This window comes from Callorhinus ursinus, unplaced genomic scaffold, assembly GCF_003265705.2.
Source record: "Callorhinus ursinus isolate GAN/ISIS: 27379988/994484 unplaced genomic scaffold, GSC_fseal_2.0 scaffold3, whole genome shotgun sequence".
Lineage (NCBI taxonomy): Eukaryota > Metazoa > Chordata > Mammalia > Carnivora > Otariidae > Callorhinus > Callorhinus ursinus.
Genome location: NW_027397065.1, coordinates 60,218,743 through 60,242,794, shown reverse-complemented (window position 1 = coordinate 60,242,794; position 24,052 = coordinate 60,218,743). Strand labels below are relative to the sequence as shown.

The 24,052-nt window shown below is 37.1% G+C and overlaps 1 protein-coding gene across 2 annotated transcripts; it reads left to right on the top strand.

Annotated features, from left to right (window-relative positions):
• Positions 1-2,803: 2,803 nt before the first annotated feature.
• RIMOC1 (RAB7A interacting MON1-CCZ1 complex subunit 1) lies at positions 2,804-23,440 on the top strand. Of its 2 annotated transcripts, XM_025867344.2 has the most exons (7): positions 2,804-3,089; positions 6,466-6,572; positions 8,712-8,855; positions 11,955-12,086; positions 12,969-13,083; positions 18,247-18,433; positions 18,558-23,440. In XM_025867344.2, exons 1-7 carry the CDS (start codon positions 2,990-2,992, stop codon positions 18,664-18,666), a joined length of 894 nt encoding a protein of 297 aa, XP_025723129.1. In that variant the 5' UTR covers positions 2,804-2,989; the 3' UTR covers positions 18,667-23,440. The 2 variants fall into 2 exon arrangements, with proteins under 2 accessions (XP_025723129.1, XP_073747052.1); XM_073890951.1 differs by having other exon boundaries at positions 18,247-23,440.
• The last annotated feature ends 612 nt before the right edge of the window (positions 23,441-24,052 follow it).

Sequence of the window (24,052 nt, the reverse complement as noted above, 5' to 3'; positions counted from 1 at the left end):
GAGAAATGTTACATTCCTCCTATCACACGTCCTTGTCGATGGGCTTCAGGTTCAAAAGAAATTCAATTTTATTTACATTTCCTTCTGCCTCAGCCTCCCTCAATTTCATATAGGGGAGGGTGATGTTAGGGCTTCAAGAAACTGAGTTATGGGTCTCTGGAAGTTAGGTTATTGATAAGAAAGCTTCTTCCTTGTAAATCACTAGGACATTTGTAAACTGAGGGAGACTCCTGTCCTGTAGGACTGTGATCTCTATCAGTTAACCATTTGTTTTTCCTTTAGGGCAGCCAGGAGTGCCTGAGGAATGTCACATATATCACATGGGGGTGGGTGGTAGGGTGCCAGCTTCTGGTTTGTCCTCAGCTTGCCTTCTGTTGCCTCATCACCAGGAGCTTTTAGCCTCCAATCCTCCAAACTGCCAAGCAATTTCCAAACTCAGAGTCATGGCATATGCTATGACTGTTCTGGTTATAGATTTATTGGCCCGTTAGCTCTAAATTTATCCTTTTTTGCTTCTTTTATGAAAAAATATATGGGCCCTTTAAATATTTTTTTTGTGGGGCACCTGGGTGGCTCAGTCGTTAAGTGCCGGCCTTTGACTCAGGTCATGATCTCAGGGTCCTGGGATCGAGCCCCGCATCGGGCTCCCTGCTCAGTGGGAAGCCTGCTTCTCCCTCTCCCACTCCCCCTACTTGTGTTCCTGCTCTCTCTCTCTCTGTCAAATAAATAAATAAAATCTTTTAAAAAAGTATTAAAAAAATAAATAAATAAATATTTTTTGGTAAGCTGATACAATGTTAAACATTGTCAGTAGAGGGAACTAGAGAGACATTCCAAGACACACAAAGTCTTCCTGGTTCTAAATTTGATTTAATTTAATTAATTTCTTCTTAGCTAATTGGATTTTATCCAATTATATATTAGTGATGAGGACAATGGTACAAATAGATCAATTATTTATTTTAGAAGATATTTTGGTAGATTCATAATGAGTTAATTTCTCTGAGAAGTTTTTAAAATCTAGCATTATATTTTTATAATGTAGGTTTTTTTTATATTTTTATTTATTTGACAGAGAGAGAGACAGCGAGAGCAGGAATACAAGCAGGGGGAGTGGGAGAGAGAGAAGCAGGCTTCCCGCTGAGCAGGGAGCCCGACATAGGACTCCATCCCAGGACCCTGGGATCATGACCTGAGCTGAAGGCAGACACTTAACGACTGAGCTACCCACGTGTCCCTATAATATAGGTTTTTTAAAGTAAAAATAACTTATTATAAAAATGGAGAAAATTACTCATATTTTCTTTTTTATGACAGGGTCTCTTAGGCTTCAAGTATTTTCTTCAGTGCCTTTCTTGGTGAGGGCTGGCTGTTACCTGTTTATATTGATGGTGAGACACTCTTCTTCAGGTGCTTACTTTGGTATGATCTTGGACAAATCACACAATCATTTACTGTAAGGTTTGGAGAAATTCATAGTCAAAGTCTGTCCATTTTCTTCATCTGGAAATGAAGGGCTGTACTATGTGCTCTCACATCCCTTCCAACTCTCTCTGAAGACACACACACACTTGAGTTACTGTTGAGCGGTAATTCCCAGTGTCAAGTATGCTTCTTACTAAAAGTCCATGGTTGTTGAATGAATTATTGGAATTGTAAATTTATTTAAAATATACACTGAGGTGTCAAATGCTTATCAGAGTTTTGATTCTTTAGCCACATTGATCATATAATGCAACCTTCCGGGCCTTTACATTCCTGATTAGAGAGTAATATACTGACAAGATAACATGGAATTTTAAACTAATAAACATCTTCTGAATACTCATTATGTGCCAGGCACTGTAGAAGGCACCGAGGAAACAAAATTAATACATGATTCCTGTCCATCCCCCATGTTTAGGGTCAACTGAAGAAGAAACTATTGTTACAAAGCTCAGCTAAGAAGCCATTGTGATTACTTATGAATCGCAACACACTATTTCCCTATTTTTAGTATTGCCTATTATATGAAAAACTACCTTTCATAAAAAGTAAGATAGAGATTTTCAAGATGTACTTTGTCAAATTGAAAAACAAAACTCTAGTTAAGATTTGTTTGACAAGAGGCAAGAATATAGAGAATGAAAAGTAGAAATTAGACTCGTTTGACTAGATGCTTTGAAATTCACTCTCGAGAGGATGAACTTCACACATGAGCGCATTGAGGGTTGAGATGTGTGGTGGTGGAACTTTTTGTAAATGCAAAATTTTGGTACTACTGGACGCGAGACGGTTAAAGTACATTAATACGACCTAGCCAATGCAGTTCAGAAATAAAACAAACCCAGGTGCTAAAATTAAGATTTGGAAAAGCGGCACTCCAACACGTAGACTAGGAACGCCCACTAGTGTTTGGAGCTCCCCACCCAGACACACAATAACCTCTGAAGACTTATGTGTGCTTGCAAGGGGGCTGTCAGGCTTTCCATTTCTGACCAGTGGGTTATGATCATTTCATTTTAGGCAACGCCCTCACTCCAAGGCCAAAAGGGGACAATCCTACTTCCGGACCTTCCCGTCTGCCCTATACACTACGGCGGCAGCGCGGGCCAGAAACCAAACAGCGAGGTCGGCCAGCCAAACACCATCAGCCAGTCGCATCCACCCAGCGCCTCCCCGAGAAAATGGGGCTTCCCATTGGACCAACGTGAGGGCGTGGAGAGCTCCCGATTGGTTTAGAGGAGGGGGCGGGAGAAAGGCGTGCCCTGACGTCATGCCCGCCCCTAACGTATCCCTATTGTTCTGGATTCTGGGAGGGAGGGGAATACAGAGAGGAAGAAAATAAACAGTAACCACCTTTACCGGCCTGTGCAAGCCCCTTTACAGAGCTGGGGTTCCCTCCCACCAACCGAAAGAGCTCCGCCCTCACGCTCCCCCTGCGCCTGGAGATCAGCTGACCGCGGGCAGGCGCAGTCACGTGGCTGGGGCGCGCCCGCCCGTTGTGGCCATGGCGGCCGCAGGTTCCAGTGTGGTGAGGCGAGTGGAAGAGCTCGGGGACCTGGCTCAGGCCCACATACAGCAGCTTAGCGAAGCTGCCGGCGAAGATGGTGAGGGAGCGGAGAAGAGGGGGGCGGGCGGGCTGGCGGTATTTCAGAGCTGGCACTCTACGCCAGTAGGGGCTTGGAGGCTTCGGCCTGTGGTCCGTATAGCGCCCAGACCAGAGCTACCCAAGGTGTTGCGCTTCTGACCCTCGCTTCAGGGTCGGTTGTCCACCTCCAGGAACTCACGTTGCCTTATGCCAAGGCATTTGCGTCGTAACTGCATTTTTCATAACCCATGAAAACCTCTTACATCTCAATCAAATCCGTGCTGCTCTTTATCTTGATAGCGACTGGGAAAAGGTTAAAATCTGGATAAAAGTACAAAAGTTTAAATGAGTGGTTGAAGCTGACTGATAGTACACAAATAAGTAATGGTTGTTTTGGGTGCAGTAAAGATAGCTAGGCGTGTATAACAGTTACACTTTTTCATTGCTGCGTTATAAATTTCCGTCTTCTGTTTTGGACTCTAAACCCAACTGTAAATAGTATTCTACAGCAGAGCTTTACACTGGTATAGTTTGGATGATCCTTTCGTATACATCACCTCAGTTCTCACAAGGGCTCTGTTAGTGTTAGAACACTTGTTTGGAAATGTCTAAGTGGTTTCCTTAGGACAGACTGGCTTAGAGAATTACCTGGACTTTTATTTTTTATTATTTATTTATTTACTTCGACTTTTAGTTTTAAATCCAATTCTCTTTTATTACATTTCAGCTTCCTATTATTTTTGAGTTTTGAGCCTTTACTACAGATAGGTTTTTAAATTCTTGTGGACTGACTCATTGTCATCAGACTTAAGGAAAATAGTAGTGGAACATTTTGCCAGATGATTGATTGTTGGTGAATTTATTGAGTAGGGTCCACAATGAAATGGCTCAAGTTCCAGTGAAGATTATTTGCTGGATTATCTTTTCTTAGGAGTATGTTCTTCAAAACCCACAGATCACCCTGAGGATTTCTTTTTCAGTGTGTGGTAAGCAAATCCAAGGACTCACAAGAATAGTTTATGGACTGTAATGGCTATTACCTGGAAGTGTACCCAGGTTACCTTACATTACATTACAGTGATCTCCACCCCACCCCAGCTCCATTTAAACCAGTCTAAAGAGATTGAAGAGTGTTTTTTATTCATTTATCACTGAACCCGAAAGCCGTTCTCATTTTCCCATGGAAGAGTTCTTTTATTCAGACTAGAATGAGGGGTGGAAGTAAAAGTAAAGTGCTGTATATTTTTGTTGGGAGACTTTATTCATTTTTAAAGATTTTATTTTTAAGTAATCTGTACACACAACATGGGGCTCGAACCTACAACCGTAAGATTAAGAGTCGCATGCTCTACCAGCTGATCTAGCCAGGCGCTCCTTGTTGGGAGACTTTAAAGTTGTGAAAATTTACTAAAATTAAAATGATAGTGATCCATGTTATGAACTATTAATCAGTATTAATAGCAAGATTTTCTTATTTTATGAAGTTTAATTAAAACATGGTTTCATGTTTGAACTGAACTTGGCATTCTTTTTTTTTTAAGATTTTATTTGAGAGTGAGAAAGCAAGAGACAGAGCAAGAGCGGAGGGGGAGGGGCAGAGGGAGAAGGAGAAGCAGACTCCCTGCTGAGCATGGAGCCAGAAGGGTGGATGCGGGCTTGATCCCAGGACCCTGGGATCATGACCTGGGCAGAAGGCGGATGCTTAACTGACTGAGCCACCCAGGTGCCCTGAACTTGGCATTCTTTTCCACACAACAAAAATAATATTCACTCAAAATATGCCCTTTAATGTAGCAACTATGTATTTATATTAGGTTATAGGGATTGATAACTATGTATTTATATTAGGTTATAGGGATTGATAGTTCCTATTTTCTACTTCAAATTAGATCAGATGCAGCCACATATTCCATCTAAGAATGCTCTTTTTATTACTAAGTCAGTTTTTGTTTATTTCTCATTGTACAAACACAATGTGTTTACTCTATGGAAGTATGCCACGAGAGGGACTTTTTTCAGGATTATGTAAGAATCACTTGTCTTTGCCTTGTCAATCTTTTCTTTGACTGAATGGTTCCAGTAAAAGTATTGCATTTTATAAAAGTTTGCATAACCCCCCTCCCCTGTACTTACAAATTTATGTGAGCTACTCCTTCAGCATTGGTTTACTGAATTCAGTGCAAGTCTTTACGTTTAAAATAATTTTGGAATTTAAAGAAGAAAATATCAACTCAGTTTCTAAGGAAGCACATAAAGAGTGCCATGTTCCATACAATTTCACTTCACAGTAGAATCTTTTTTTCTGGATTGTATAGATGCTACTTCGGGGCTGGGGAGAGATGGGAGGGCAGTTCAGGTGAATAGTGGACTTTAAAAGCAGTCAGTCTGGTTTAGATACAGATTAGGCCTCCCCTAGGAAAACTTGAGGTCATAGTATGATTAACAGCAGACATAACTAAAGCTGGTGGTGCCTTTACTTCAACAGTGAACAGCTTATCTATTTGTGTTAAGTGCTAAAGCTGGATCAGATGGGCCTGCACCAAGTATTACACTTTCTGTCCATTGGCTAGTGTTGGAAAGGGTATATATTTCAGAAGGGAAGTACAGAGGGGCAAACTCAAGGACCTTGGTGTCTAAATTTGACAAGAGATGGTGCAGAAGGGTAGACAGAACCTTGGTATGGACACTTTGTAGGTTATGGAGGGAAAATCCATAAGAAAAAGTGAAACCACAGAAGCAAAGGGAATATGACATTAGAGAGAGGGGAGAAATTAGACAATGTAGAGGAGAGGGAGGGTGAATTGTTTTTAGAGGACATATTAGAATACTCAGTTCCTTCTTTGAAGGAATTAGGTAATTTGTTCCATTTCTAGGTTTTTAAAGGAATAAAATATGCAGATGGATTATAATTGTAACAGATATTTACATATATAAATACATAAGCACAGGATAAAGTTATAATTGCTCAGAGCTTACATTTTATGAGGCATTTGATTTAATCGTTTTAGAAAATACATTTATGAAATAAGTTCAGTGGAAGACCTTTCTGTAGATTTATGTGTATTGTTTGTACTATTCCAATAAAAGTTTTAAATTTATTACTTACACATTGTGTGTGAACATCATAAAAGCAGCATTATGAAAATGAAAATACAAATTGCATTTATGAAATGACAGCTGGACCTAGGAAGTTCATTCTAGCTTTTCAGAATAAATTACCACGATAAATTTGTTAAGAAAGATTAGGCATTATGACATACTTCATGTTTTACAAAAGATACTATTACTACCATGCTGCTTCTTCAGTGCTGTAACATAATATCATTTCAGATACACCATTTTTGTTTAACACTTTGAAACTTATGAAATAATCTTCACATTTTTATCTCTTACAGATCACTTTTTAATTCGGGCCTCTGCAGCTCTAGAAAAATTGAAACTTCTGTGTGGAGAAGACAAAGAATGTTCAAATCCATCAAATCTTCTAGAACTTTATACACAGGTACTGAAACAGATGTGATTTCTGACATGTTATGGAGAAGATTGCTTATATAAGATGACTGACTCCAAAGTTTAGGTGTAGCGAAACCAGTTTATTCTCTATTTAAAGTGTTTGATTTGGGGGGCACCTGGTTGACTCAGTGAGTAGAGCATGCAACTCTTCATCTCGGGGTTGTAAGTTAGAGCACCAGGTTGGATGTAGAGATTACTTAAAAATAAAAACTTTAAAATAAAAATAAAGTGTTTAATTTTCATCAAAAAAACCTGTGTATATAAAACATAGAGACTTGAAACTTTGAGGCAATATACAGAAAAGTAAGATTTATTATCTAATGTGTTGAGGAAAAAAATCTTGCGGATAAGAGAACTGCTTCCCTTTATATATAATTAAGCAAAACACTAATACATGTAATTTCCAAGTTCTTGAAGGTTATTAAGAGGGAATGAAGGTCTCTGTGAAGTCCCTGATTGTTTTTTTCCCCCTGAAATTCATCTTTTCTTGGGATTCTCAACACGACTCTCCTGCTATTGTCATGTAGGTCTATAAGATTTTTCTGTGTCCCCGCCCCCATTTTTTACTTTCCTTTCAAATTCAGGTTACTGTATGGACAAGACCTGTTTTCTTGGTTTTCTCAAACACTGCTGAGGCAAGATGACATTAAAAAACACAATTTCATTATGTAACTAACATTGCTATAGCACTTCATAGTTGACATAGTGCTTCATATGCCCTTACATGATTGTGAAAGTATAATAAAGATGAAGTGGTTATAGAAACTAAACTTAAGATAAGCTTCCAGAGTACACAGTATACACTTAGGTGCCTGGCACTCTGCTTTCTGTTAGGAAATACATAAAGCTGAGTTCTGCCTTCAGATTTCATGGTTGAATGAGCCTGTAACAACTTATACTCAAACCCTGAAGGGCCCGCTGTTACTTGGCAGAGCTTTGCCCGGCTTTCCTTCCCTTTGGAAAACTCCGTGCTTGTTCCATGTCTTTCACGTGGGAGAGTTCTAAACATTTTATTTATTTATTTATTTATTTATTTATTTATTTATTTATTATTTATTTATTTTTATTTTAAGTAGGCTCCATGCCCAACATGGGGCTTTAAACTCACAACCCTGAGATCAAGAGTCACATGCTCTACTGACTGAGCCAGCTAGGTGCCCCTAAACATTTTAATTTATTTCTAAAGATAAGATGAAAGACCTAGAGATACAGATTTAAATTCCCCAGGCCTCCTTGGACCCTAATGTTGGTTCTGAATCAACAGATAATTATCCATAGGATAATGATCTTGCCCTTCCTGGCGTATGCCTTCCACACAAGAACACTTAGCACTTAAGTAACCCTATATGCTAGTTAGTTATATGCTTTACATAAGTTAATTCATTTTATCCTCAAAGCAAGGGAACTTTGAAAAGCCATTTCTTCTTTTTTACCACTAAAAGAAAATTGACTTGTCCTTGGTTAGTTAGGTGATTTAGTGGTAGACCTCAGTTTCCTTAGTCTTAGTCCAATAAATTAAAAAAAGAGAAAGGGTTGGGTAGTTTTAAGGTACTTGAACAGAGCATCTTATATTTAGGAATGCTGGGGATTTAGTGTTTAAATTACATAATATTGGTGATATGCTGCCTTTATTGGGTGGCAGGATACATATCCTCCAAATGCTGATTCTGCATTTGAGGAAACAAATCCTTTGAAGATTCAATATATAAAACTAGAGGTATTGACCTTAAATTGATATAGCAAGCATTTAGAAAATGTTCAAGAAATATATGTGTAAATTGCAAAGAACATAAAATTATATTTTTCATAATTATATGTGATTAGCTTATCTAAAGTCTCCATTTTATTTACTTACCTTTTTGGGAGAAGCAAGATCATTAATTCAATGTTTTAGTAAAATACCTATGAAGTTTCCTGTAAAGTCCATCTGAGATTATATTTTTCTATATATTTACAGATTCTATATATATACAGATTATATTTTTCTAGACATTTTTCCTACTTTTCAAATTTAAATATTGTGCTGGAAGATTTAGCTGTCTAATAAGGCGCCTGTATATGTAAAGTTAAACTGTAAGAATCATTCATGTTTTTATGGATACTCCTTTTTTTCTTCCTTTTACTTCAGGCTATTTTGGACATGACATATTTTGAGGAGAACAAACTAGTAGATGAAGATTTTCCTGAAGACTCTTCACAGAAAGTAAAAGAGCTGATCAGTTTTCTTTCAGAACCAGAAATTTTAGTTAAAGAAAATAATATGCATCCAAAAGTAAGTTTTGCACTCCTATAAATAATAATGAAATGGTGCTGATTCTTGCTGTATTGCTCTTCAGAGTCTGTAATTTTTCCTCTGGAATGTGTCTTTGTCTCTGTTTTAGATTAAGATTAAAGGAAGGATATATGAGAGTTTAACATTTCAGAACAACATCATAACTAAAGTATCACATATATGTTTCAGAATGTTTGCATGATGGAATTGTGTTGGAATTAATGGTGCCTGATCATTTTCTAAACACAGATTATTTACTGTTTCTGTTCCCTTTACTTTTGCAGGTACTGTTTTCTTGAAGGTCCCTAGTGATCTAATTACCACATCTCTTTTGTCCTTTTTACAGTTCTCACCCCCCTGGACATTTGCTGCCTTCCTTCCCATTGGTCACCTCATCCCTCTGAGGTCCTGCATGCTCCTCTTCATGTCTCATAGCCTCGCTCTTGCTCTTCCCCAGGCATCTCCCTTCTCTCCCATCCTGGAAAGATAGGCCCTTGCCAAGGATATCTTCTTAATCCTCTGATCCTCTGTTCTTTCTTTGCTTCATAACTTGTTCACTTGCTTTTTACTGTCCTCTGTTTAGATGATTCCAAGATTTTTATTTCTAGACCTGGCTACTCTTTCAAGCAAATAATTCTTCAACTGCTGGCTCTCTTTACCTAGATTTTTTTTTCTCTGTGTGTTTATCAGGGGATGCTAACTGTGGAAATACATAATCTCAAGTTTTAGATGTACAGCACAGTAAAAATTTGATTTTTTTTTAGAGGGAGAGAGAATGAAATCACAAAGGCCTCATTTTAGGAAGCTTAACTCAGCATCTGCCTTTGGCTCAGTCATGATCCCGGGGTCCTGGGATCAAGCTCAGAAGGAGCCGGCTTCTCCCTCTTCCTGCCAATGCCCCTGCTTATACTTTCTCTCTCTGTCAAATAAATAAATAAAATCTTTTTTTTTAAGATTTTATTTATTTGAGAGAGAGAGAATGAGAGAGAGCACGGGAGGGAAGAGGGTCAGAGGGAGAAGCAGACTCCCTGCTGAGCAGGGAGCCCGACTCATGACCTGAGCTGAAGGCAGTCGCTTAACCAACTGAGCCACCCAGGCACCCAATAAATAAAATCTTAAAAAAAAAAAAGGAAGCTTAACTCAGGAAGCAGCATTTATTTATTTGAGAGACAGAAAGAGTGCTTGCATGCATGAGGGAGCTAGAGTGGGGGGGAAGGGCAGAGGAAGAGGGACAAGCAGGCTCCCCACTGAGCAGGGAGCCTAACGCAGGGCTCCTTCCCAGGACCCTGGCTGGGATCATGACCTGAGCTGAAGGCAGACACTTAATGGACTGAGCCACCCAGGGGCTGCTAAAAGTTTGATTTATTAAAACTGTTTTATATATATCTTCATTATTTTATTCTAGCAATAGTACAAATAACTGTGATCTTGTTTCAAGTAACATTTCTGAAAAGTTATCCTTTTTTAAAATTTTTATTGAAGTATTGTTGAAATACAATGTCACATTAGTTTCAAGTGTACAAGGTAGTGATTCAGCAACTCTGTATGTTATGCTATGCTTATAAGTGTAGCTACATCTTATAAGGCTATTAAAATACCATTGTACCTTTTTTCCCCTGTGACTTAACTGATTCCATAACTGGAAGCCTGTACTCACCTTCACCCATTTTGCCCATCTCTCTGGCAACCATCAGTTTGTCTCTGTATTTATGAGTCTGATTCTGCTTTTTGTTTATTCATTTGTTTTGTTTTTTAGATTTCACATGTAAGTGAAATCATATGGTATTTGTCTTTCTCTTTCTGACTTAATTCACTTAGCTATCTAAGTGATATCTAAGTCTATCCATGTTGTCACAAATGGCAAGATTTCATTCTTTTTTATGGCTGAATAATAATCCTTTGTATATATATACCACATTTTTACCCACTTATTCATTGATGGACATTTGGGTTGCTTCCATATCTTGGCTATTGTAAATAATGCTGCAATAAACATAGGGGTGCGTGTATTGTTTCAAATTAGTCTTTGTTTTGGGTAAATACCCACTAGTGGAATTACGCACGAGTGGATGCACTACTGGATCATATGGTACTTCTATTTTTAATTTTTTGAGGAACCTCCAAATTGTTTTCTACAGTGGCTGCACCAATTTACATTCCTGCCTACAGTGTATGATGGTTCCTTTTTCTCCAAATCCTTACTACCACTTGTTATTTCTTGTCTTTTTGATTCTAGCCATTCTGACAGGTGCAAGGTGGTATCTCATTGTTTTGATTTGCATTTCCCTGATGATTAGTGATGTTGAGCATCTTTTCATATGTTCTTTGGCCATCTCTATGTCGTCTTTTGAAAAGTATCTATTCAGGTCCTCTGTTCACTTTTTGATTGTATTATTTGGGGTTTTTTGGTGTTAAGTTGTAGAAGTTCTTTATGTGTTTTGGATATTAACCCCTTATCAGATATATCATTTGCACATATCTTCTCCCATTCAGTAGGTTGCATTTTGATTTTGCAGATGGTTTCCTTTGCTGTGCAGAAGCTTTTTATTTTGGTGTAGTCTCAGTAGTTTATCTTTGCTTTTGTTTCCCTTGCCTCAGGAGACATACCTGGAAAAGTGTTGCTAAGACCAATATCAAAGAAATTACTGCCTGTGTTTTCTTCTAGGAGTTTTATGGTTTCACGTCTTACATTTAGATCTTTAATCCATTTTGAGTTTATTTTTGTTTATGGTGTAAGAAAGTAGTCCATTTTCATTCTTTTGCATGGAGCTGTCCAGTTTTCCCACACCACTTATTGAATGAAAAGTTACCTTTTTAATCAGATTATGAAAAACTTATATTTTAGATATATTAGAATTGGCTACTAAAATACTGAAACACTATTTTCTAAAAAATTGTAAATTGGAGTAGTTATTTTAATTTTCATGTAGCAATAGATTTCTATACTTCTGATTCAAAGTAAGGCATTCATGTGTAAGTAGCTTAAGTAAAGGAAGTTTCATGAAATGAAAGTGTTTTGAATTGCTCAATATTTTGAAATTAATTTTGATTTTTACAGATGCAAGGTTTCTTTTTTTAACTATGTCTTTGTTGTTTCAGCCCTGCGATTTGCTTGGGGATGAACTCCTAGAATGTCTCTCTTGGAGACGGGGAGCCCTACTCTATATGTATTGTCATTCTCTGACCAAAAGGAGAGAGTGGCTCACAAGAAAATCCAGTTTGCTTAAAAAGGTAAAGGGGCATTCCTTATGCATTTTTGATCATTGACATTTATAGGTTTCAAAAAACTGTCCTTGATGTAGTAAGAAAAGTAGTGGAGTCAACAGTCTGGGTTTACATTCCAGCTCTTTTACTTGCTAGCTATGTATTCTTAAACAAATTGGAATTATTGTGAAGATTAAATAAGATAACATGTGAAAGCCTTTGTAAACTGGTAAATTCTATGTGCTTTTTTTAAGTTTTGAATTTTTATTTTTTAAAATACAAGCTAGACAGTCTTTATTAATTTCTAAGCATAGTTTTGGCCTGAAGAGAACAAACTTGGTTGTGAGCCTGTCTCGTCAGCAGATCACTCATAAAGAACCATCATGACCGTGCTGCTAGAACATTGTAGCCCTCTGATTGATCTTGATTCTGTAAATCAGTAAATCTTAGTGTTAAGTATCACTAAGGAGTCTAACTTGAGTTGATTATACACATGGTTTATATGGGCCTGGAAGTGAGAGGTCACACTTGATATAAAAGCTTGATCATACTATTTCTAAATTATAATAAGTACATACATATTTTAATAAATTGTTACTGAACTCATCTTTATTATCTTTATCCTTTTCTTCCTCTGATAACATTTTTGACAAGTATATTACTGAATCGTGTTCTTGGTTAATTTTCTTTTCCCCATATGTTTTTGCTAATTGGAGCATTTGGAAGATTACATTTATAAAAGTTTTGGGGGTGGTGGGTTCTTCTACCACTGTAATATAATAACCATAGGATACATCTACATATTAGCCAATTTTCTCTTGAGTAAAGAATGGGGAAAAAATTAACATTTGAAGTTTCTACAGTTCTGTATATAATATTTGCAATTCTTTGGCTTTGACTTTCATTTAGTACCTTATTGATGGAATCAGTTACTTGCTACAGATGCTAAATTATCGGTGTCCTGTCCAGTTAAATGAAGGAGTTTCTTTCCAAGATTTGGGCACAGCTAAATTACTGAGTGAAGGTAATGTGATCTCTTTTTGAAGTTTTCTGTTTTAAAGGTTTTTAAAAAATTTTAAGTTTATTAGACGTAACTCTGACTTAAATGAATTTCGAGTTATATACCAAAAAGTAATAAAAGGGCTTTAAAAAAATTTAAATATCTTCTCATGTAACAGAAAAATACTGCTAATCTCTTTATAGCAATTCTGGGAGAATTATATATCATGTTGCTCTTTCACATAAAAACGGTCTGGAGCTGGTTATGGTGGCTCCAAGGCATCATCAGGTTCCTACCTTTTTCCTCCATCCTCTTCAGAACTACGGCCTACAGCCTCAGAGGGAGGCACTTTATATAGACTAGCATGAAAATAGCACTTCCCAGAGTTGTGCAGCATGAATCCCCATTGAGGATACTGCATTCTCAGTGTCTTAGGATGCTTTTGGAGCTCTTTCATCTCACCTATGTTTCAGTCTATAGGAATGGCAAAAGGATGTTTCTTTCAGCCAAGTCTAAAAGAGCAACCTTCTTAGAAGTTTTTGACACTAAAACTTCCACCTACATTTCACTGGCAAGAATTTAATCACATGACTTCATACAGGTACAAGGGAACTTGAGATGTACAGGATAGCCCTTTACCTGATACATTGCCATCCCAAATAAAATTGTCTCTTAACTAAGAAAGAAGGGAAGAACGAGTATCTGGTGGCAACTGTTAGTTCTTGTCGTAAATATCTATGCACTTAAAAATGTTAGGAACTGGGGGCGCCTGGGTGGCTCAGTCGTTAAGCGTCTGCCTTTGGCTCAGGTCATGATCTCAGGGTCCTGGGATCGAGCCCCGCTTCGGGGGTGGTCCCTGCTCAGCGGGGAGCGTGCTTCTCCCCCTGCTTGTGTTCCCACTCTCGCTGTCTCTCTCTCTCTCTGTCAAATAAATAAAAAATCTTAAAAAAAAAATGTTAGGAACTGGATGAATATAGAGCATCATTTGGGGTTTAGATTGAGATGTGGGAGGGAAGAACCACTTATTTTTACCATCTTTTTGTAAGTGGAGGAACTGAGGTCCTGATAAGCCAGATGACCTCTCAAAGGTCACATACCTGGCAAGTGACCTTCGATTATATGTGTAAACTTTGTTTTATACTTCATCTGAAAATTTGAAATTATACTTCATCTGAAATCAAATATGGAAAATAAGAAAACTTAGGGAAAATTCTGTAGTTTAATTTTATAAGTATTTTAATTATTTTTCTTTGTTAGCTTCTGTAGACTTCTCCATTTTATTTGAAAACATTGCTTAGAAAAAACAGCATGATTTAAGTGTCATTAATAGGTGACTGCTGAAAGTTACTACTTTCAGTTAATTCAGGCAAGTAGCTTGTCCTAAAAATTGTGAATACCAAGTGCCATTCCAGTGGGCCTGATATTTTGATGAACATGGGGTATTTTGACTTATTTATAGGAAGTATTTATTTCAGATAACTAATAAAGGGTTTAGCTGCATTGAGAATGGCCTTTCTAAAATCTCACCCACCCACATGGATTGATATAAAAGAAAAAGCAGGGATGGGCACCAAAGCCTATTTAGAACCAAAGAAAGTAGGAAGATCAGCAATTTCCCTTATTCTCCCATTTCTAGTCATAGGGTAGGATACTTTTATGGCCTGGAATTTTCTCTAGGATATTTGTGGTATTGGTGTCTTCTCTTAAATCATAATTTGATTGCACTGGCTCCTAGCTTCCACTACTTCTTCCAACAGGACAATCAAAAGAGACAGATCTTCTTTCCAAGAAAAAAGAACACATCTGCTCCCTAGCACTTTTGCCACAGGGCTAGATCCTCTTCTGGTGTTAGTTTCTTGTTCTCATCTAAAGCAGTTTGCTCTTCCCTACTTTGTCTCTCTGAAGATGTAGATTAGAAGCCCGCAAACCTATTTTTCATGGGCTGAATTCCTCCTGAGACCCCATTAGAGAGGGGGAAGCATAATTCTGAATTATCCTTAATATTAATTTAAAAAGTTCTATATGAATTATCAAAATATTTTTGTGGCCAGATGTTAATGATAATTTACCCAACTTTAGGTAAAACTCAAAGCAGTGTATACTTAGTATGATTGTTATTTCTTTTTCCAAGGTGAGAATCATTTTGTCGTTCTCTGAACATTACTTATATGCCATTACATTTTCAGCTTTTAAAAATTACCAAATAATGTCTTCAGTAAGCCTCTTTATGTCATTTCTGAGCCTCATTCTTCTGTGGGCCCTTATAGAAATAGCCTTGTCAGGATAATCCTGGACTCAAGTGGGTTAAATCAAAGTACTATTGAGCTTTGCACACGCTTGGTTTATGACCTTTTTTATACCATTGAGGATTTCTGCCGCTGCCTTCTCAGCAGCATTTTGGCTCATAGCTTAACCCAGAACCTGGATTCTAGATCCCCGAAAGGAGCAGCTCTGAACTAGCATCACTAACTGCCTAAGTAGCTTGTTAAAAATTAACAGATTTCTGGGTACCACCTGCAGGGGTCAGTTCAATATATGGAGTCCGGGAATCTGTTTTTAATAAGCTCCCATATTATGATGCAGCCAGATTTTAGAAATCACTGTTCCTGGGCGCCTGGGTGGCTCAGTTGGTTAAGCGACTGCCTTCGGCTCAGGTCATGATCCTGGAGTCCCGGGATCGAGTCCCGCATCGGGCTCCCTGCTCAGCAGGGAGTCTGCTTCTCCCTCTGACCCTCCCCCCATCTCATGTGCTTTCTCTCTCATTCTCTCTGTCTCTCAAATAAATAAATAAAATCTTTAAAAAAAAAAAAAAAAGAAATCACTGTTCCTAGTGGATATCAGTCTGGCCACTTTTTTTTTTTTTCCTGTGGATGTCCTCTTTTTGCCCTCATTCTCACTTCATGGGTTATTCTCCCCCTTCCTACCTGCACCCCCCCATTATCACATATGTTTCACCAAGTGCACTGACTTGCATAGTGCAAAGTGGAATATTTTATTGAAAACCATGCAGACCATTAAGAGAAAAAATATCAAGGAAAGTTCATAGCAGCAAAAAGACTATATAGCTAGAGAATAGTAGAATCCTTGGGGAAGTTGAAAGGGAGAAGGTGCCTAATTTACATTGTTCATCTCTTCTGTTGATACTTAATTGTAGTAGTTTAGCATAGTCTCTGGATCAGCAGCATCACCTAAGTGCTAAGACTTTGTGAAAAATGCAGATTCACAGAACTCAACCCCATGCTCGAATCTGAATCTCTAGAGTTGGGGGTGCAGCAATCAACATGTTAGCGTGTCCAGGTAACCCTAAAGTAGGCTCCAGTTTGAGAACCACTCTTTAGCATATAGCCATTCATTCTCTCTAGTAACATTTTCCCACAGGATATCTGTGTCCCCTGTTCAGCAGTCACTCCTTGTTAATATAAACACCGAGGCTTAGACTTGGGCACAAGTTGGATCCCAGATGTCCCCTAGGCAAACACTCCTCCCACCCTTCCCAAGTGGCTTCACTTTGTGGGACATACTTCTGCTCCTCCTCCCAAAGCTCTAGCCTGCTTAAAAGTTCAACCTTCTCTCCATTTTTGTTTCTATCTTTTTATTCCCCTCCACCATTCTTTTTAGGAATAACTAGACAGGGTATAGGATCACAAAAATAAAAAGGATATGCATTCAACAAAATGCCATATCTAATACAAAATATAATTCTGAGTAACATCTAATGCTGTAACCAGCTTCTTCTCTGAGGTTTATGATTTTTTAACTAAAGGAATAGTGAAAAATTACATTTCTTAATATTTATATATTATGTTTGTAACGATACTTTATACTTATACATGTACATAACACTTATATAATATGTATATCATGTTTTATTCATAGAAAGCATAATTAATGTAGTGTAGCCTATCATTTTCATGAATGCAGGCCTCAGATTCTGCTCTTAAGTGACTCTTTTATTGGTGGGTGGTTTAATGAGTCATCTCTCCTGTAAAACCTGTTCTTTCTCTTGGTGATACTAGAACCTGAATTTGAGGTGAGGTGAAGGAGATAGTTGTAGGGACAAATTCTGTGACTATATAAAAAGCTTACAGTAGATTCAAACAATAGAAACTATGATAGATTTGAAAGTTGGATTTTTCTTCTATTTGTATATCTCTAATACCATCATAGTCATTTCTAATGAGCCATATTAAGTGAGCAGCTGAGATTATGATACTCATTGATTTGAGGTAAACTTTTCTAATCATACATTAAAATCATTTATTTGTATTCTAGTGGCTTCAAGAAGTTAAATAATCATGTATCTTAATGGCATTTTATGGTTTCTAAAACTCTTTTATATATTTTTATTTATGTATTCCTTAAGACAACTTCATAAAATAAGAGGTACGGAATCCTCATTTTTCAGATTTGCAAATGTAGGCTCAAAGTTGCCCAAAATCATAGTCAATAATTTATACCCAGATCTTTTGATTCTAGGTCTATATGTCTACCAAATTAATATATTTAGTGTGCCATAAATATTTAATTATATAATTACTTTATTTCATAACAAGAATGCTTTTAACTCTTGATGACAATCCTACATTGTATTCCTTTTTTTCTGGGAATATAAAGCATCTTGGTTATAATTTAACATCTTTCATAATTTAGAATTATATGGCCTCCTAGGGTCATATTTATGTATGATAATTTCTGTAGACTCTTGTAGAAATACAGGAGGTGTAGAATACTGGAACTGTATCACTGATCCTAGAATATACCCCAAAATAAAACTTGGGTTCATGAGATTCAAGGAGTCTCTGAATACTCTAAAATTGTATGGAGAATTTAGGGTATATATTCCGGGAGAGGTTCCATTGATTATATTAGCATCTCAAAGAGGTCCTAAAGAGAATCCCAAAAAAGTTAAGAACACAGTGGCCTAAATAATTATTAAAAAAAATTCTCTGACAATACTCTGTTTTTTCGGGGGGATGCGGGTGATGGACCTATTTTATAGGTACAATAGAGATAGAAATGCCAGTTACATGAAGAATGTATTAGTGATAATTTGGCTTTTCTAGCGTAACTGTTAAGTGAGAAGGAAAAATGCTTAATGCCATAAAAGGAATTTATTAGAGTTTAAATAGCCAGGGTTTCTTTTTAAACATTTAAATTCTAATTTCTCAACCTAAATGATTTTCCCAGGAATATTTAGTGACATTCATTTGCTGGCTATGATGTACAGTGGAGAAATGTGTTACTGGGGATTGAAGCATTGTGCAGATCAACAGCCAGAAAATCAAGAAGTGGATTCTGGTGTTTCTGGAGCAAGCTACACGACACAAAAAGAACCCTTGGATTTCCGAGAAGTAGGAGAAAAAATTTTGAAAAAGTATGTATCTGTGTGTGAAGGACCCCTGAAAGAACAAGAATGGAATACAACAAATGCAAAACAAATTTTAAACTTCTTTCAGCATCACACTAACCAGTAAGTTCATCTATTCCTTTTCAAACAGGAAAACAAAACAACCCATGAAATGGAAAAGTTCCAGAAAAGAAGACATATTGACACTGTTTAAGAATGTTACACTGCATAAAGATATCCAGCCTGGTTACCTATTTTAATGCCATCACCATTTTTCATTATATGTTTTTAAATCTATGAAAGAACGATTCTTTAATTTCTAAGATGGCATGTATGTTATTCTAACTCAGCCTGAACTGCAGATATTCTATAACTAATACCAAGTAGGAATTGAGTTTAGCTTTACAAGTTTTTTTTTATTGTGACATAAAATTTACCATTTTAAATATCTTTAGGTTATTTTAAAATCTATCTTGAAGTTTACTATGCTTCAGAGATTAAAATCAAGTCACCTTATTACTTTAGATATATATGCTAAGGATATAAAAATTGGCAAAATAAAAAATTACACGACTAGTATTCAGACTCCATTTCCAGAATAAGATAGATAATGAAAGATGCCACAAAAGAAATGTTTCATTTTTGTTTTACCGTTACGCATGGCATTTACAATTTTTATGCTTTTGGGCATTTTATAAAAATTTTCAAGTGATTTTCCTATTTTGTTTAAAAGAAAATGGATGGTTTATCAAATGAAACCAAGTTAGGTTAGTCCATCATTAGCTCATATGTGTTTAGAGTGCACCTTTTCATATGTATTGAAATTTTAATATTTTTGTCTTTAATAGTAGAGATGAGTGATAAAGGCCAGAGAACCTGACTTGCTATCTTGCTTACAGTATTTCTGTCTACCTCAACTCCTGTTGTCATCTTGGGGTGATCTTATAACTTGCTGATATCCTTGACTTCTGCACCAGTGACTTCATCACATTCCAGGAACTTACTCCCATGGCTACACCTTGAATAATATCACCATCTTCAGTTTCTGTTTCTGAAATCTTAAATTTTAGTAACTGATGACAATTCACATCTTTCCAGCTTTTCACTTCCTCATTTTTACTAATTTTTCTTTCTCCTTTATTTCTGTTCTATCTCTTTAGCTTCTTCACAGCCCCCTTCTCTTGACTGTTCCTCTTTCCCCTAAACCATCAGCCCCTTTCAGATTTTCTTCCTTCCCTATGCAGCCTCAGCCTTATATGGGACACCAGATGAAGTGTTCTCCACAGTCCCTTCAAGTCCATTGTCCCGTTTTCCTGCAGTCTAACCATTCTGCAAGTATCAGCATTGAATTAATCCTGTCACCCACCTTTTCTGGAATGCTGCATCCCATGTGAAGTACATGCAGCCCTTCAGAGTGTAATCCCTATTAAGTATCTCAGTTTCAACTTTAGGAGAGCCCTCAGTATAAGCCTTTTGTTTGTTTCTGGTGTTGCTCCTCTCCTTTTTCCTGGTGGCTAATTTAAACCTCTCACTTTCCTCATGAGGTCCTCTGTCCCCTCCCCTAGCATATGGCTCTTGGTCCTTTCTTACAGAAAATTGAGACTATGAGGACTTAAACTTTTATTTCCCAGCTTTGCCCTACTCATTTTCCCCATTTTTAATTTTATTTTATTATGTTATGTTAATCACCATACATTACATCATTAGTTTTGGATGTAGTGTTCCATGATTCATTGTTTGTGCATAACACCCAGTGCTCCACACAGAATGTGCCCTTTAATACCCATCACCAGGCTAACTCATCCCCCCACCCCCTCCCCTCTAGAACCCTCAGTTTGTTTCTCAGAGTCCATAGTCTTTCATAGTTCGTCTCCCCCTCTTATTTCCCCCCCTTTTTTTTTTCCTTCCTCTATTTTCTTCTTTTTTTTTTTTTTAGCATATAATGTATTGTTTGTTTCAGAAGTACAGGTCTGTGATTCAACAGTCTTACACAATTCACAGCGCTCACCATAGCACATACCCTCCCCAATGTCTATCACCCAGCCACCCCATCCCTCCCACCCCCCCACCACTCCAGCAACCCTCAGTTTGTTTCCTGAGATTAAAAATTCCTCATATCAGTGAGGTCATATGATACATGTCCTTCTCTGATTGACTTATTTCACTCAGCATAACACCCTCCAGTTCCATCCACGTCATTGCAAATGGCAAGATCTCATTCCTTTTGATGGCTGCATAATGTTCCATTGTGTATATATACCACATCTTCTTTATCCATTCATCTGTCGACGGACAGCTTGGCTCTTTCCACAGTTTGGCTATTGTGGACGTTGCTGCTGTAAATACCAGGGTGCACATTTTCCCCATTTTTAGAACGGAAGAGGTTGCCTGCTCCCTGTTGAAAGCCAGTCTCTGCCTTTCCTCATTTCCCCTGGGGCTTCCTTTTCGCTCTGCCTCCCCTGTAGGTGTTGTTCTTCCCTGGAGGTCTAGCCTTTTTCTCTTGATCCCTCTTCTCCCCCTTTTCCTTTCTTCTTTCTCTCTCTCTTTTCACTTACTCTTAGGTGATGTCATTCATGGCCATGGCTGCTTCTGACACCTATAATGTTAAGCTGACTTCTAGCCTTGCAGCTTGAATCCCAGCTTCTGCTCTCTCAGCCTTCTTTCTAACTGCCTATTAAATGTCTTCACCCAGATAATTTTAGTAGTTTTAAATTCAATATGTCCAAATAACTAACCCTCATCTTTTATCTAAAATCTTTTGATTTGATCTTTCACAGTGCAGGGCAACAAAGAAGTGCCATAATCTAGTTTCTGTCTACCTTCCCTGTTTTATCTCTGCAATGCATCCTATGTAATCATGGTCTAGTCCAGTGTTCCTCAAACATTAAAAACCCAGGCTCCTTTTTGATAAACATTCTGATAGAGCCTCTTGGTATAAGGAAAATCTCTCCCTATCTCTGCTCCGTCTCCTTGCTTAACCTTACACAACTGAGATTTTTATTTAACATAGCTTTTTAACAAGTTTTACTGTAAACATATCTTTTGTGCTTTCCAAGTATAAAGATTTAAATCATTTTTAGTATGATTTTAGAACCAGAGACTGCCCTCCCCCACCCCTTTTGGAGCATCATGATCAATTGCAAGTACTTTGGTTCCTTTCCTGACATGCTATGTGTTTTTTACCCTCAGTAGTCTTTGAAGATCTCATTACTTCTGCCTAGAATGCTTTGCCCTTCTTTGTGGCCAGGTGAATACCTCCTTATCCTTTAGGACTCAGCTCCAGTGACACTGTTATCCCTAAGGCTTTTTCCAGCCCTTTCCACTCAAAGTTAGATGTTCCTTTGCTTCTGCTCCCTTAATCTTCCCTCTCATATTATCAAATAGGTAACACTGCTTTATAGTTCTTTATGAGTTGGTGAACTCCATATTTAAAAAAAAATTTATCTTTATACATTGTGCTTAATGAATAGTAAGCCCTTAGTAATTTTTTTTTAAATTAATAAGAGACATGGTTCTTAAGTGCTGAACTCTGCACAAAAGGGTTGCTGCTATTGGATTCCAAACTGCCATGCCCTCTATACCAGTGGTTGACAAGGCAAATAAGGAATTACTCCTCAGAGGAGTTTAGTATTATATGGATTTGGAACTTGAGAAAACCATAACTTTCTCTTCAGAAATGGGAACTTCCATTTTGCCTTTATGACCCTTATGAACTACTTGGGTCCCTCACTGGTTGGTATAGTTCTAAGGGTGCTCCTGGGTGCTTTTTGTACTTTTCCATCCCCCACACAATTGGAGAGTAATTTGTAGACCATAACAGTTGTAATGATCTTTACTCTGATGTATTACAAAACAAGGAACAGCAGATTTTTTTTATGTATGTGTTAAAGCCTATGAAAATTCTATTTCACTTAGAATGAAGTGTCTTCAAGATAACAAATATTCTACATAAGGAAAGTAGTATAATTCCCTCATTAACAATTATTATGTGCCTACTACATGCCAGGTTTCATCTTAGGCATTGATGATACAGCTTTGTAAAACACCATTTTTTGGAGTTTATATTTTAGTGGAGGAAGTGAACACATTTTAAAAAAACAAATTTATAGTGTATTAAGGGGTTAGCGCTATAAAGAATAAAGCAGGGTAAAGTGCTTGTTATAATCTGGAAAGTAGTGCTATTTTATTTATGGTGGTTGGGAAGGCATTAGTGTTTTCAAATTTCATCCATTTGGTTAAATGCCTTGCACATTCAGTACATTCATAAAGTTTCTTTCTTACGGAAGTTCTGATACAGAATTAAGGAATGAGTCATTACTTAAGACCTTTTTACTTTGATTACATTTAAGGTCTTTTCTGCAGTGTGGGCTCTACTCATGAGTGAGTGATAACCTAAAGGCCTTGCTGTGTTTATTACACTGGGGGTTTCTCTACATTGAGTTCTTGAATGGTTACGAAAACTTAAACTCTGTTAAAGGATTTTTTCATAATCCTTACATTTGTGTGGTTCTTTCCCAATGCAAATTTTTTTTTGTTGTTGTTAAGTAGGCTTTGAAACTTAAAGGCCTATCTGCTTTGTGGCATTTATAGGGTTTCTGGCTACTGTGAATTGTGTGATGTTGATTAAGGTGTAAATCATGACAAGACTTTCCCTCATTCCTTTGCATACAGTAGAGTGAGGTGAGAGTTATGACTGAAACCCTGCAATAAAATTACATTCCAACTTTTACACTCCCACTGTGGATTTTATGATGTTCCTTAATGTGAGAACTGTGTCTGATGGTATTCTCAGATTTATTTTAATGGCATTTTTAAAAACCCACAACTGGATGACATCCTAGTTTTGGATTGCTTGTCACTTTTCTCTTGCCATCTTCCAGGGCTCCAATTCTGACTCTAATAAGAATACCTTATCTGCAACAGAATCCAGGATTCTGTAGTTCTCTAGTGTCACTTTCTTGTATTATTTTTAACACAGTATGAAATAATGTTATTGGAAGTATTATATTAAAATACATTTAATGTATCCGCAATTAAAGTATGTGTTATGTATTCATCCTGGTGTTCTTTACTGTTTTTCCTTTTCCTACTTCTAGTGAAGATTTCCAAGTAAAATGTTTTGGAGCATATAAAATTTTTTTTTAATAAAACCATAATCCCATATTTGTATCTTGTTCATTTTCTTTTATATCTGAGTGTTGTACCAGAATGAAAACCTTAATTTAAGTCTCAGTTTACTACTGACATCTGAATATTATTTCTTATGGTTCTAATAACTTTCAGACAGGGTAGTTTAGTGGTTAGGAAAATGGTCTCTGGAACCAGAGATCTGAGGTTGAATACTCGCCCTGTCGTTTCCTAGCTGTGTGACTCCACAAAAATTATTGAACCTTTCTGTGCGTTAATATCCTATTATTTAACAAAGGAATAATAATAGTACCTACCTCACAGGTTATTGACGATTAAATGGATTAATGTTCAAACTGCTTAATTCAATTGAATTAATTCTTGGGATGCTTAGCACATCTTAAGAGCTCAAAAGAGTTAGTTATTATTTTCCTTAAGTCTAGTTCTATATATCAGTTCATCATGCTGAAAAATATAATACTCGTCAGCCAGATTAATTGAGTGACAATGCGGATGTGT

Excerpts from the sequence above, each read along its gene's own strand:
- RIMOC1 (XM_025867344.2), top strand. The coding sequence starts at position 2,990 with ATGGCGGCCGCAGGTTCCAGTGTGGTGAGGCGAGTGGAAGAGCTCGGG. Across the intron at positions 6,573-8,711 it reads TTCTAGAACTTTATACACAG|GCTATTTTGGACATGACATA; the intron begins GTACTGAAACAG and ends CTTTTACTTCAG. Across the intron at positions 12,087-12,968 it reads AATCCAGTTTGCTTAAAAAG|TACCTTATTGATGGAATCAG; the intron begins GTAAAGGGGCAT and ends ACTTTCATTTAG.